Source organism: Pipistrellus kuhlii, unplaced genomic scaffold, assembly GCF_014108245.1.
Source record: "Pipistrellus kuhlii isolate mPipKuh1 unplaced genomic scaffold, mPipKuh1.p scaffold_m20_p_14, whole genome shotgun sequence".
Lineage (NCBI taxonomy): Eukaryota > Metazoa > Chordata > Mammalia > Chiroptera > Vespertilionidae > Pipistrellus > Pipistrellus kuhlii.
The window spans coordinates 9,445,567-9,458,343 of NW_023425449.1; the positions used below are offsets into that span (position 1 = coordinate 9,445,567).

At 56.4% G+C, this 12,777-nt stretch overlaps 1 protein-coding gene and 1 long non-coding RNA gene across 3 annotated transcripts; one reads left to right on the forward strand and one right to left on the reverse strand.

The window, feature by feature from the left end:
- Positions 1-303: 303 nt before the first annotated feature.
- Positions 304-2,801, reverse strand: LOC123652293. The gene is made up of 2 exons (XR_006741552.1): positions 2,161-2,801; positions 304-964 (listed from the first exon to the last, which is right to left on the reverse strand). It is a non-coding gene; the product is annotated as an uncharacterized LOC123652293 (long non-coding RNA).
- Positions 2,802-4,230: 1,429 nt separating this feature from the next.
- KLF10 (Kruppel like factor 10) lies at positions 4,231-10,706 on the forward strand. 2 transcript variants are annotated; one of them, XM_036436664.2, is made up of 4 exons: positions 4,231-4,369; positions 7,389-7,622; positions 7,741-8,656; positions 9,145-10,706. In XM_036436664.2, exons 1-4 carry the CDS (start codon positions 4,331-4,333, stop codon positions 9,402-9,404), a joined length of 1,449 nt encoding a protein of 482 aa, XP_036292557.1. In that variant the 5' UTR covers positions 4,231-4,330; the 3' UTR covers positions 9,405-10,706. The 2 variants fall into 2 exon arrangements, with proteins under 2 accessions (XP_036292557.1, XP_045437304.1); XM_045581348.1 differs by lacking the exon at positions 4,231-4,369 and adding an exon at positions 5,745-5,882.
- The last annotated feature ends 2,071 nt before the right edge of the window (positions 10,707-12,777 follow it).

The following is a 12,777-nucleotide window of genomic DNA, read 5'->3' on the forward strand; positions in this document are numbered from 1 at the left end:
CTGCTTGCTTTTACACCCTGGGCTCCTTACCCTACCTCTCAAATCTGTAATCAGACAGTTTAGAGCATCCTGAATCCCCAAAGTTCTCTCTTTTCCCCACCTCAGCAAGCCCGCCCCCCTCCCTCCCCTACTCCTCCAGCTCAGGATCAGCTGGGGGAAGCCTTCCCTGGCCCTCCCAGGACATTCTGTGCACACCCCTTCCTTAGCACTCTCCACTCCACAGTCATGCCTGGCTCACTCATCTCCTTCTCCCACTAGACTGGAAGCTCCTTCAGCACAGGAGCTGTGTCTGTTTTATATTGGATAGTTGTTCCTCCGAGCTCAGCTGGTCCCCGGCACATGGTGGGGTGAGGATGAATGCTGATGATACCCACTGACTGCAAAGGAACGCAGAGATGGCTCTTGGGTACAATGTGCTTTAATAGCCATAACTGACCTCCTCCCACCTCCTTCACTGTTCTGATGGAAGGAGAGCCCAGCCCCGACAGCAGGAAAGGGGGCGTGTGTCTGCCCCCGGACTTCCTCTCACTCACGCCCAAGGTGACAGATTTCCAGGCCTGGCCCTGCCATGATACAAGCTAAGGAAAGGTGTGGAAGCATCCAGGCTTCTGCCTAGGCATCAGTCCACATTCTGTTCATAACCCCAGGAAGTCTTCAGAGACGACCTACAGTCTTCTTTTACCCATTTAAAAATCTTGAGTGCCCGGTCTGGGACAGACACGGAACCAGAAAGATGACCTTGACGTGGCCACATCTGGGTGGAACGCCGGCAGAATTTAGTTTTGTAAAATACTTCTGGCAATTGGATGTGCCGCATGCTTTGCTCTGATCATGGAGGTGTGGAGAAGTAGGGGGGAACGATGAATTATCTCGAAAGGTGTCAACAAGGTGGCAAAGGAGCTCTTGTAGGGTAAAAATTAAAAAAAAAAAAAGTGCATTTCTTCCTGGACACGATGGCCTCCTGCTGCACGTGAAAGATAGTCTCCATTTCAAACGGGGCCTTGAAATTCATCAGCCCCCCTCTCCCCCCGGGCTCCTCCTGCCTCATTGTGCCCGCTCTGTGCCCTCCTTTCCCCAGCACACTCTCCCCCTCCGGCCACAGGGCACCTCCCTCCTGCTCTAGGACTCGTCTTGGCTGTTTCCTCTACTCAGGCGCCCTCTCTGACCAGCCTGTCCTCTCATTAGGTTTTCAGCTCACCAGCTCCCTCCTCAAAGCAAGCTTCTCTTCCCTCCCAGGCCGGCGACCCACAGTCACATCCCTCTACTGCAATTCTATGCGTTACAGTTCCTTCACCTGCCTTCCTAAGTGAACGTGTGTGTGTGTGTGTGTGTGTGTGTGCGCGCGTGCGCGTGCATGTCTTGTCTACCTGTCTTTGCCTTCCTACCCAAGCTTTTTGAGAGCAGGGAACCCACCGGTCTTGTCCATTGCTACTGTCCCTGTACCCAGCGACTAGAACACATAGTAGGTGGCTTAGAAACGCGCAAGTGTCCCGTATGCTTGAGGAGCGGCCTGCCATTTGTTGTGGCTGTGGTCAGGGGTGTGTCTGGGTGGGAGATGGGGTTGGGAGGGTGGGGAGGGAGAGAAGTCGGGGGCCCACCGTAGAATGGCTCTGAATGAAACGGAGCCAAGGATCCTGTTTAAGCAGAGAGTGCCACGATTGGGTCGTGACTTCCAGTAAGCCACTCGGGCCTCCTGTGGAAAGTCTGGGCGCCGGAAAGGAACTGGGGGGGATGGTGGTTTGGGGCGGGAGGTTACAGCTTGCTTAAACCAAGAGGACGTGGATGCCAGACGGACCTAGAGCAACATGGAAGGGAGAGAAGCGGGAACAGAGGAGAGAGAGACATTTCTGGGGACCAGCTGGCCCCAGGGCCTTGCCGGAGAAGGGGAGGGCTGCGTGGGAAACAGTGGGTGGGTGCAGGAAGAGCAGAAACAAGGGTCTTAGCTTTGGCTCTGTGGAGTCTGAGGCGGCCAGCGAACATCTTTCTCTGAATCGCTAGGAATTGTGCCACCGCCTCCACGCTGTTCCTCCTACCCCCTTTTTCCCTTCCCTTTCCTGTTTTGAATCACTCCCACAAACCGTGCAAGCTCCCTGCTTCTCAGCCTGCTGGGACACCAGGCCAGCAGCCCCACATTCCTGAGGGAGGGACCGGGGTTCAGACCTGGAGGGCTTGGCTGTGGCTCCCCCGCAGGAAGGAAAGCTGGCCTGCCGGCTGGGGGGCGCAGACGGGGGCTTCCTCTGCGGCGGCGGCAGCAGGTGCCCAGGGCCAGCTGCTCCAGCCCCGGAGGAGGCTCGGATCAACAGGATGGGACTGCCCGGGCGGAAGGAAGCCTGCCGGGAAGGACACCCCGCAGACGGGGGAGGGGGAGAGGGAGGGGGCGGGCTGGAGCGGAGGGGAGACAGGAAGAGAGCTGCCTGCGCTGCTGGGCTGGCGCCCCTCCAGCAGACTAGCGACAGGAGGCCCTTCAGTTCCCTTCCTTCCCACCGTGGGCGGCTCTGGCCCTGTGACTCATTATTATTATTATTAATTATTATTAATTACTGTTGTTGGCTAGCCTGGGCCTCAGATATACCCGAAGAAGTCATCGGAGAACGTTCATGGATTTGGCGATTGCTCAGGTTACTAGTCCCTTTTCTGTGCCCATCCAGTGCTGATTGGACTTGGACATGATTAGCCTTTCGGTTGCTCGCCGGAGGGGCGGTGATCTCCGCCACGTGTCCGGCTTGTCCCAGGGAGATAAAATGTCCGCCCCCCTTTAGGCCCCGTTATCACTACCCGACTCCCCAACAGCGGCTGCGACCCGGCACCCAACGGCTAAAAAGGCGCAAACCCGGAGCAGGGCCGCAGGCTCCCCATCAGCGGGCCCCGCCCGCCTCCGTGCAGCCCGGAGGGGGTTGGGGGGGTGGAGGGGAGAGAGGGAGAGGGAAGGAGGGAGGGTGGTGGAGGCTGTGGGAGTGTGTGGGGCCGGTGGAGGGCGCGGACCGAGCTAACACCCTGCAGCAGCCCCACCCCAGGCGTGGCGCGCAGGTCCCCGGCGCGCCTGGGCGGGCCCCCGGCGACCCCGGGAGATCCCTCCCTCCCGCCCTTAATCCCCAGGTTCCAGGCGGGGTGTTTCCGGAGGCTGGGGCCTGGGGTGGGGGTTTCTATTTTTGAAAACAGCTTGTAGACTTCAATTTAAACTTTAACTACCTCGAGCTCCAAACTCGATTCCGCCACCAGAAAGGATTAAAAAAAATTCCAAAAAAAAAATAAAAAATCGGGTTTACGGCTTCCCTTCGCCCCATTGGTGCAGCCCTCGGGCTCCCCGCAGCCCCCACGCCGCTCCCGGGCAGCGCAGGAGGAAGGATGGGCGGGGCGGGCCGGGCGGGCGCCGCTCCCAGCCATGCGGGTGGGGTGGGGTGGGGTGGGGAGGGCGAGCCCGCGCCGCAGGCTGGGGCGTGGGCGGGGGGCGCGGGAACAGGTGTCGGCTCAGCTACCCGGCTCCCTCCGCTCCCTCCCCGCCCCCCTCCAGCCCCCCTTGATCCCCGCAGCTCAGCCCGGGCAAAGCCAAGCACAGGCTCCAGAGATGCAGCCCAGCCTGGTCCGCGGGCTCTTGCTTTCTCGCCAGACGTGGAAAGGTTTGGCGTTTTCCAAATACAAATCTCTTGGCTCCTCGGACCCCAGAGCTTGCAGCCGCCGCCGCCTCCCCCGCTCGGCTGGCTGCCTGGCGTCCCGCTCACCCCGCGGCTGGCCGACTGGGGGGCGGGAGGGCCCCGCGCCAAGGGGACGCGGCGGAGTGGGCATCCCTCCCCGCCACCCACGTGGGGCCGGCCCTCCGCAGTGCCTGGGCGCGCCGCCGCCACCGCGCCTCCGGGCTCCGGCCCCGCCCCCTAGGCCGGGTGGTGCGGGTGGGGGGGGTACGACTCCGGCCCCCGGGGGGTGGGCGAGGGATAAAGGGGGGGTGTCCCTGAGTCAGGTGGCCGCGGGGAGTCCCCCGGGCCGCGGGAACACGCTGGCGGGGACTGTGTACACGCTCCACCGACACAGGCTTCACGCTGCCGGGCAGCCGCTGATCACGCGTGGCCCCGCGAGCCCATTGGCCGGCGCCTCACACACCTTTGCCGCTGATTGGCCCGCCGCAGGCCCCGCCCCCGGCCCCGCCCCCGGCCCGCGGCGCGCGGCGGCGGGGCGGAGCGGCTACCTGAATGGGGAGGGGGCAGACGGCGCGGAGCGCAGAGGCGGCAGCGGCGTCGAGTGTCTCCGCGCGCCCGTCTGGACCGGCAGCCCCGCAGCCCCGCAGCCAGTCAGCGTGCCGCCCGCCCGCCCGCCCGCGGCCTGCAGGCAGCCAACCATGCTCAACTTCGCCGGCGCTTCCCTCCAGCAGGCTGCGGTAAGCCACCTGGGAATGCCCGGCGCGCCCCGGCTTCGCCACGTCTGGGCGGCCGGCGGGGCGCGAACCCGAGGAGCCAGCCCCGGACTGCCGCGCCGGAGGGGGACCCGGTCGGGCTGCAGCGCGGTCGGTCTTGGGGGAGTCGGGAGGTTCCCTGCCGCCTGCGGGCCGGGCTCCGGTGAGGGCGGGTTGGGGGGGGGGGTGTCAGGAGAGGCGGCATGGGATGGAGCGCCGAGGGAGGGAGAGACAGGTCTGCCCAAGGTGCAGCGAGGGGAAGGAAGGGGCACCTCCGTGGAGGGAGCCTGGAGGCCAGCGAGGGAGGGGATGGCCGGGGGCCGGAAGAGGGAGCGGGCTGGGGGCCGCCCTGCACCTGGCGCCCGGAGAGAGAGAAGCCGCCTCCTGGGTCAGGACTGCGATCCGGGCTGGGAGGGGGCTGCTGGCGAGCGTTTGAGCGGCGGGGTCCTTCCCCGGAGAGGAGGGGACCCTCTCGGGGGGTCTGATCCTCCGTTCAGCTTGCAGGAGGGGGGGACGGCTCAGCAGATATACCCGGGGGCGGGGAGGAGGGGTGCCCGGCGGGGATGCGGGGGGATGGCACGCGGACCGCAGAGCGCCGGGGAGGGGGACCCGAAGTTCGCCCCCAGACGCCGGCGGGGGACTCCCATCTCCGGAGGGGGGGGCAGGTGGCCGCCTTCTGCGAACCCCTTGGAGGAGGCGGGGAGGGAAGGGCGGAAAGCGGGACCCAGTAGCGGGGCGGGGTGGGGAGAGGAGGGTGGACGGGTGCGGGGGCCCTGAGTCTCGGCGGGAGCCGCAGGCGGTGCTTGCCGCGCGCCGGGAGCCTGCGGGGGCAGCCCGTCTGGGATCCCGCGGAGACGCGGGGGGCGGGGGCCGGGGCTGCAGACTCCGGGGGGCGCGGGAGGGGGAGAAGCCGGGCGGACTGCGGTCCCCGGAGCGGCGTGGGAGGGAAGCACCGAGGGCTCGGCCGGCTCCCCGGGGGCTTGGCCGCCGGGAGGGGCGCGGGGGGCCGGGTTTCCGCGGGGACCCGGCTGCTCCTCCTCCTCCTCCGGCAGCTGAGCCGGGGGCGGGGGGCCGGGAGCGGGTGCGCCCGGGGAGCGTCTCGTCCCCGAGTGACCCAGCGCCGGCCTCCGCCAGGGGCGGGAGCGCGCCGGCCGCTGTCGGTTCCTAAGGGAACGGCGGGGCGCGGGGAGGCGGGGCGGGCGCGCCGGGCGCCGGGCGATCCCCGCGGCCCGCCCTCCCCGCCCTCCCCGCGGGCCGGCGGGCGGTTGGCGCGGGCGGGGCCGGCGCAGGAAGTGGGTGAAAGGTGGCGGCGGGCGGCGATCCCCGGGAGCGCTTCCTGCGCGGCGGCGGGGCCCGCGGAGCACGCTTTGTTCACATGCCGCCGCCCGGCCCCCGCCCCCGCCGGCCCCGGCCAATGCGCGCGGGGCGGGGGCCGGGCTGCGGGGACGTGCGATTCGCGAGGAATGTTCCCAGTGACTCACCCGGGAGCCTCGCGGAGGTTGGGGCGGCCCCATCCGCCCGGCCCCGCCAGCGAGGATCTCCCCCGCCGCCGCCTCCGCCTCCCTCCGCCCCTCGTCTGCCTCCGCCGCCGCCCGCGCTTCCCTTTCCCGTCTCCCGCCCCGCGCCCTGCCTCCCCTCCCCGCCCGCCTGCCTCCCTCCCTTCCCGCCTCACTCTCCTCCCCGCCGCCGGCCCGCCTGCCTTTTCTCTCCTTCTCCTTCCTCGCTTTGGCCTCTAGATGGAGGCCTTTTTTTTTTTTTTTTAATACATCACCAGCGCTGTCCGCTGCAGCCTGCAATAAACGCACGCTCCGTTATGTAATGGCATTGCTAGCGATAGGCTTAAGAGCGAGGGCTCGTTTCCCAAGCGTTTCCACCCGAAAGGTTTATGCATTAAAAAAAAAAAAAAGCGTCGAGAATAATACCTTGCAACGTGTAAAGAATGCTTTTCGCGTATTTTTGCACAGTTTCTGGTTGGGGAGGAAGAATGGGATCACGTTCATGAGAAATGGGAGGGAGAGGTGGTGGTGGGGAGTACCCATTGTTCTGGAAGTGCAGTTTGACGGGAGGCGTTCGTTCCACACTGGATAGAAGGAGCTGTGCGTGTGAATACAAAGGGTGCGTGTGCTGTGTATCTTGTCATCCAGCGGTTCTTGAAAGAATTAAAATACTGTGTTTTGACTATTGCGAACTCCTTGCAGCCAGGGCTTTTTGCAAATTCCGAGTAGAAAATCAGATTTTCTGATTACCCATTATTTATTTATTTATTTTAGTATTATTGCATTAGCTGGCCGTCATTGTGAGTAGCAAACCATTGTGTTAAATGGAACCCACACATGAAGAAGTTGAAACTTAAAGTTTTGGGATTCTCCCCTCCCCCCCAAGTATTTCTCTTTCTCCACCATAGATAACTAAGTTATCAAAAAAAAAAATTTAATTTCAAATAATCTTATACACCGATTTGAAAGAGACTGAAGAATCCTTATCCTGTTGACTTATCCCAAAGTGTGAAGTGACTTTTCAAAGGTCGATATGAACAGGCCAGAGCTGCCTGCTGCACTGCGTTTTTTAAGGAAGTCTTAAAAGGAGATAATTTCTCAGAGCCATCCTTACTTTGACCCCAGTGGAAGGAACATATATAACTCTTTTTCTTCCAAGCCAAGTGCTTCTCTCTCCCTCCCTCCCTCCCTCCCTCCCTCTCTCTCTCTCTCTCTCTCTCTCTCTCTCTCTCTCTCTCTCTCTCTTTCTCATTTATCACAAATGTACTGATGCCTTTGGCCTTCGTCCCCTTAATGCTAATCACATTCGCCTCTCTACCTAACCAGGATTTCAGTGTTCAAACATAGATGTGAGAGGAAGGTTTAGAGCAGGCGAAAAATTATTTCATGTTTAATTTGGAGAGTTGTGCAAATAGTGTAAAATGAAAAAAAAAATTGTACAGTGTTCTGGTCTTACTCGGATGACAAAAAAATATGTTTATAAGTATTCAACCTTTTTTTTTCTATAGGAGGAAAGAATGGAAATGATTTCTGAAAGATCAAAAGAGAGTATGTATTCCTGGAACAAAACTGCAGAGAAAAGTGATTTTGAAGCTGTAGAAGCGCTTATGTCAATGAGCTGCAGTTGGAAGACTGATTTTAAGAAATACATTGAAAACAGACCTGTTACTCCCGTGTCTGACATGTCGGAGGAAGAGAATTTGCTTCCTAGTACACCTGATTTTCATACGATCCCAGCCTTTGTAAGTATTGTTGTTTTTAAGACGAATGCCAGTGACATGCTTTCTATAATCTTAACTAATGAATTCCACTTTAAATTTCTCACACTGTTATGCCTGCTTTTTTCCCCCTCTTTTGTAGTGTTTGACGCCACCTTACAGTCCCTCTGACTTTGAACCCTCTCAAGTGTCCAATCTGATTGCACCAGCGCCACCTACCGGACACTTCAAATCGTTCTCGGATGCTTCCAAGCCTCACCTCGCCGCCCCTTTCAAGGAGGAAGAGAAAGTCCCGGCTCCCGTCCCCAAGTTCCCCAAGGCTCAGGCAACCAGTGTGATCCGGCACACGGCCGATGCCCAGCTGTGCACCCGCCAGTCCTGCCCGGTGAAAGCGGCCGGCGGCCTGCACGGCCAGGACAGCTCTTTCCGAAGGAGAGCCCACCTCGGCGTGGAGGCTGCCCGCAAAGGCGTCCCCTGTGCAGCCGTGTCCCCAAGCAGCTCGCCGTGCGAGAGGAGCCCCGGAGCGGATGCCGATGAGAAAGCGGGCGCCGCCCCTTATGACTTCCCTGCGCCTCCTTCAGAGACGGTCATCTGCCGGTCTCAGCCGGCTTCCCTGTCCCCCCAGCAGAAGTCCGTGCTGGTGTCCCCGCCCGCCGCCGTCTCCGCAGGGGGAGTGCCACCCGTGCCCGTCATCTGCCAGATGGTGCCCCTCCCTGCCAACAGCCCCGTCGTGACCACCGTGGTCCCCAGCACGCCGCCCAGCCAGCCGCCCGCCGTCTGCCCGCCTCTCGTGTTCATGGGCCCGCAGGTGCCCAAGGGCGCGGTCATGTTTGTGGTGCCGCAGCCCGTGGTCCCGAACCCGAAGCCCCCCGTGGTGAGCCCCAACGGCACCAGACTCTCCCCCATCGCCCCCGCTCCAGGGTTCTCCCCTTCGGCCGCCAAAGTCGCTCCTCAGATGGACTCGTCCAGAATCAGAAGTCACATCTGCGGCCATCCCGGCTGTGGCAAGACGTACTTCAAAAGCTCTCACCTGAAGGCCCACATGAGAACGCACACAGGTACCGAACGCTGCTCGTTCGCGTTGTGGAAGGTCCCGGTGGAGTTTTCTTGGCGGTGGCCGCAGAGAGAAGCCAGGCATCTCAAGGAAGAGCTCGCCATGTTAGCCAGGGTCGTGGGTGATAGTCACCCCGTGCAAGCCCCTCTCAGAGGTTTCACGAAGGTGTTTTGTTTGAGTTTTCTCAAACGATGATTTGTGCAAATGTCGTGAGGGGCTGCTTTAATAAATCGTCTCTAAAGCCCTTGCACGGTAGCTGGAGTTCAGAAACCTTTTTTGTTTTGGGCTTCTCTTATAAAGGGAAGAGGCGTAAACGTGATCATGAATGTTGGAAGTAGCGGATGTACTGACATGACAGTGTGTTAGTTTAGTCGTATACAATACTTGACAGTTTATTTAGTAGCTTTTATTTTTTAACGTATCCGTAGATACGATTGCGCGTGTGACGTACAGTAAACGCGTAGTAACGATCATCTGAATTGTGTGTTTCAGGAGAGAAGCCTTTTAGCTGCAGCTGGAAAGGCTGCGAGAGGAGGTTTGCCCGCTCTGATGAACTGTCCAGGCACCGGCGAACCCACACCGGTGAGAAGAAATTCGCCTGTCCCATGTGCGAGCGGCGGTTCATGAGGAGCGACCATCTGACCAAGCATGCCCGGCGCCACCTGTCCGCCAAGAAGCTCCCAAACTGGCAGATGGAAGTGAGCAAGCTGAACGACATTGCCCTACCTCCAGCCGCTGCTCCCGCCCAGTGACACCCAGAAGGTGAAGAGTAAGAACTCGCTTTGGTCACAGCAGGGAGCCCAGCGGTGATGCGGGAATGCTTCCATGCCAGTCTGTGGCCCTCCGGAGGCGCTGGAGCAGAGGCCCACCCAGACGGGGTTCCATGACAGGAAGCGCTGTGGTCACAGGCCCGCCAGAGCGCCAGGATTCATTTCTTATCACCTAAGAGACATGGGGAAGCTTTTACTCCTCTCCATAGTCTTCGAAGGTTTCCGATGAGGTCAGCACAGGCAGCACAAACTTCGAATTTGTGTGCACAACCTGTTACTTTACTTTTGCCGTTTGTACTTGAGACCAATGTTGCAATGTGATCCTCCCAGAGCACTGGTCTCAAGAGTGAGAGAGGCTGGAAATCAACGCTACGGTACAGAGATGGAGATATAAAGTCCGTTTTTATTATTATAAATATTGTCACCTTTTCCTAGAGTTATCTTGTTTACTATTCCTCGTCTTTCCAGTCAACTTGGTGGGTGTAGTTGCTAAATAGACCTTGCCATTTTTACATTATTGCTGACATTTGGAATTGATTAGCTGTATATTGCTAAAGAGGGCCCAACATTTGGAATCCTCAAATAATACAACTTTTTTTTTTTTTTCATTTTTGTTTTGAAAGTTTTAAGAAATGATTAGGCATTTTATTATGCTTTGAACTTTAGTTTGCCTGCAGTTTCTTGTGTAGAGTTAAGAATTGTATATCTATGTGTTTTCCTAGAGACTAAGATACACTGCACTTTGTTTTAGGAAAAAAAATTCAAAGATGAAAATATATATTGTAAGGAAGGGATATCGAGAATTTCAGATAACTCCTTGAAAAAGATGGCTTATGTCATCAGTAAAGTATGTTATGAGGACATAACGTGTGCTTTATTGAATTATATAGAACGTTAATGACCATTATTCACAAATGGACAGATACTGTCCTATTAATTTATAGGTGGTTTATGTGGGGATGTGGAACTAGACGTGTAGAAAAATCACTAGAACATTCACTCTTGTTAACAGTATTCCTGTTATATCCTGTCGTGTCGTGGGTGACATACACAGTGGTAAAACAAAAACAAATTGTTTAAAATATATAGTGAAAAATGTCCCTATACCTACCCATTTAACATTTTTCTCGATATCGGGTCGAGATTTCTGACATCGTAATGACCCTTGGAAAAGTTTTCTTTGAATAAATAAAAAAAAAAAAATCCTTGTGATTTACAGTTTGCACAATATTTCTTTTGTTGTACTTTATATCTTGTTTACAATAAAGAATTTCCTTTGGTATATCTAATTGGTCGGTTGCATTTGTTGAAAATGATTCTCTAACTTTGACACTAATCACTTATGGCTCTATGAAAGGACGTGGTGTATGAATTTCCCTGACGATGATTTGGAACTTTAGGGAGTGTATCTTTACCGTACGACTCTATTTAGGGAGTATATTCAAGATAAAACCAGGCGTCAGTTCACTGAGATCATGGGAGAGTAAACGTTTTTGCACATTTTGATAATTTGGGGTTGAAATATAGCTCTGAGACGCAGCAAAACCTTGTTAAGTAGCACTAAGTTAAAGGGACCATCACAGAGAGTGATTATAAGCAATGAGACTGCTGTGGCAAATTAAAAGAAGCCTGGCATTAGAGAGTAAATTGTTCACCTCTGGCAGTTAGATTAGCTCAGACCATTAAGCAGTAAACATTACTGGTACTTAAGCGTCACGGAAGTTAGTCCACCTACGAAGAGGAACACTTGCTAGTCACTCATCGGTCGAAAGAGCCGGGAGCTGTAAATGCCGCTCGGTGCAGTGAGTGTAATTTTGGAGATGACCGTTTCAGTTGGCTCTGAAATCACCTTGTCCTGAGAGAACACCTTCCACCGTGCCCAGCTTCATGCTGGCCTGGAGTCTGGGTCGCCGTCCAACAATCGTGGTAAGGGGCAGGGTAGCAGGACACCAGTGGCAGGACAGGCATCTTGGGAACTCGCCACCTAATGGCTGCGAGGCTTCTGGAGGAGGCCTTGCCATCCTGTAAAGCTTCTGTGTTGGGAAATGGCCATCAGGCCATCGTAACACACACACCCCACCCCCCCCAAATTGCCTCATCATGGCGTCTTCAGAAGTGGGGTGAGAGGAAGGTAGCTGACGTAATGCTCAGTCCCCTGTAATGACAGGGCCCGTGGACATTGCCTCCTTTTGCTGTGTTCTTCCCGGTCCTGGTTGGCAGTTGAGTCCTTTTCTTAGTGAACCTCTAGAGAAAAATCATAAGAGTATTATGGCTGAGTTGAACGTTAGCCGGCTCTGATCTCAATGCAAAGTTGCTCTAAATATAGGGGTGTCGAACTCAATCAGAGAAGGGGCCAAAATCTAAAATCCAGCCTAAATCGCGGGCCGAATGGTTTACTGAACAGTCATAAACTGTCATTGTGATGGAAACGCAGCGGAGTGCAGTGATGACAGCGCGGTGCGGGCCACATTGCAAGGCCTGGTGGGACGGATTTGGCCCGCGGGCCTTGTGTTTGACACATGTGCAGAAGGACCCTTGTAGCATCTATAATAATAAAAGCATAATATGCTAATTAGACCGGACATCTTTCCTTTTGGACAAAGTCACTGGAAGGCAGGGGGGGCAGCAGTGGGCTCCGGGTCATGGCCCTTGCACGAATTCCGTGCACAGGGCCTCTGGTTTTAGGGTAATGTATTAGTGTAGTTTTAGCACTTCAGTTTTGTTGTTTCTGATCTGACATATTAAGTTGGACTCTATGAAATGGCTGCTAATTCAGCTTTCTTAAAATAATTTTCATCAGTTTTTAGAGAGAGAGACACCAATGTGAGAGTGAAACATTAATCGCCCTCTTCTCTATGCCCCACACTGGGTATCGGCCCCCAGCCCAGGCTTGTGCTCTGACCAGGAATTGAACTGGCAGCCCTTCTGTGCACAGGATGAAGCCTAACCAACAGCCACACTGGCCAGGGCTCAGCTGTCTTTCAACAGATTGTTGTTTCAGAAAATTTTAGACTTAGTCAAGGTTGCAAAAAGAGCTCCCCTTTACCCTTCATTCGACTTCTCCTTAGGATACCTTACATAGCCATAGAACAGTTGTCAACACTAAGAAATTAAGTACAATACTGTTGAGTATAGGACTTACTTGGATTTCACTAGTTTTTATTTATTTATTGATTTCAGAGAGGAAGGGAGAGGGAGAAAGAGAAGCATCGATGATGAGAATCATTGATTGGCTGCCTCCTGCATGCCCCCTTCTAGGGATTGAGCCCGCAACCCAGGCATGTTGCCCTTGGCTGGAATTGAACCGGGGACCCTTCAGTCTGCAGGCCAACGCTCTATCCGCAGAGCCAAACCA

Bases quoted from the DNA above. Each gene is read 5' to 3' on its own strand.
- KLF10 (XM_045581348.1), top strand. From the start codon at position 5,760: ATGCCGCCGCCCGGCCCCCGCCCCCGCCGGCCCCGGCCAATGCGCGCG. The intron at 7,623-7,740 runs GTAAGTATTGTT...CCTCTTTTGTAG, and splicing joins TTCATACGATCCCAGCCTTT to TGTTTGACGCCACCTTACAG. The intron at 8,657-9,144 runs GTACCGAACGCT...TGTGTGTTTCAG, and splicing joins CCACATGAGAACGCACACAG to GAGAGAAGCCTTTTAGCTGC.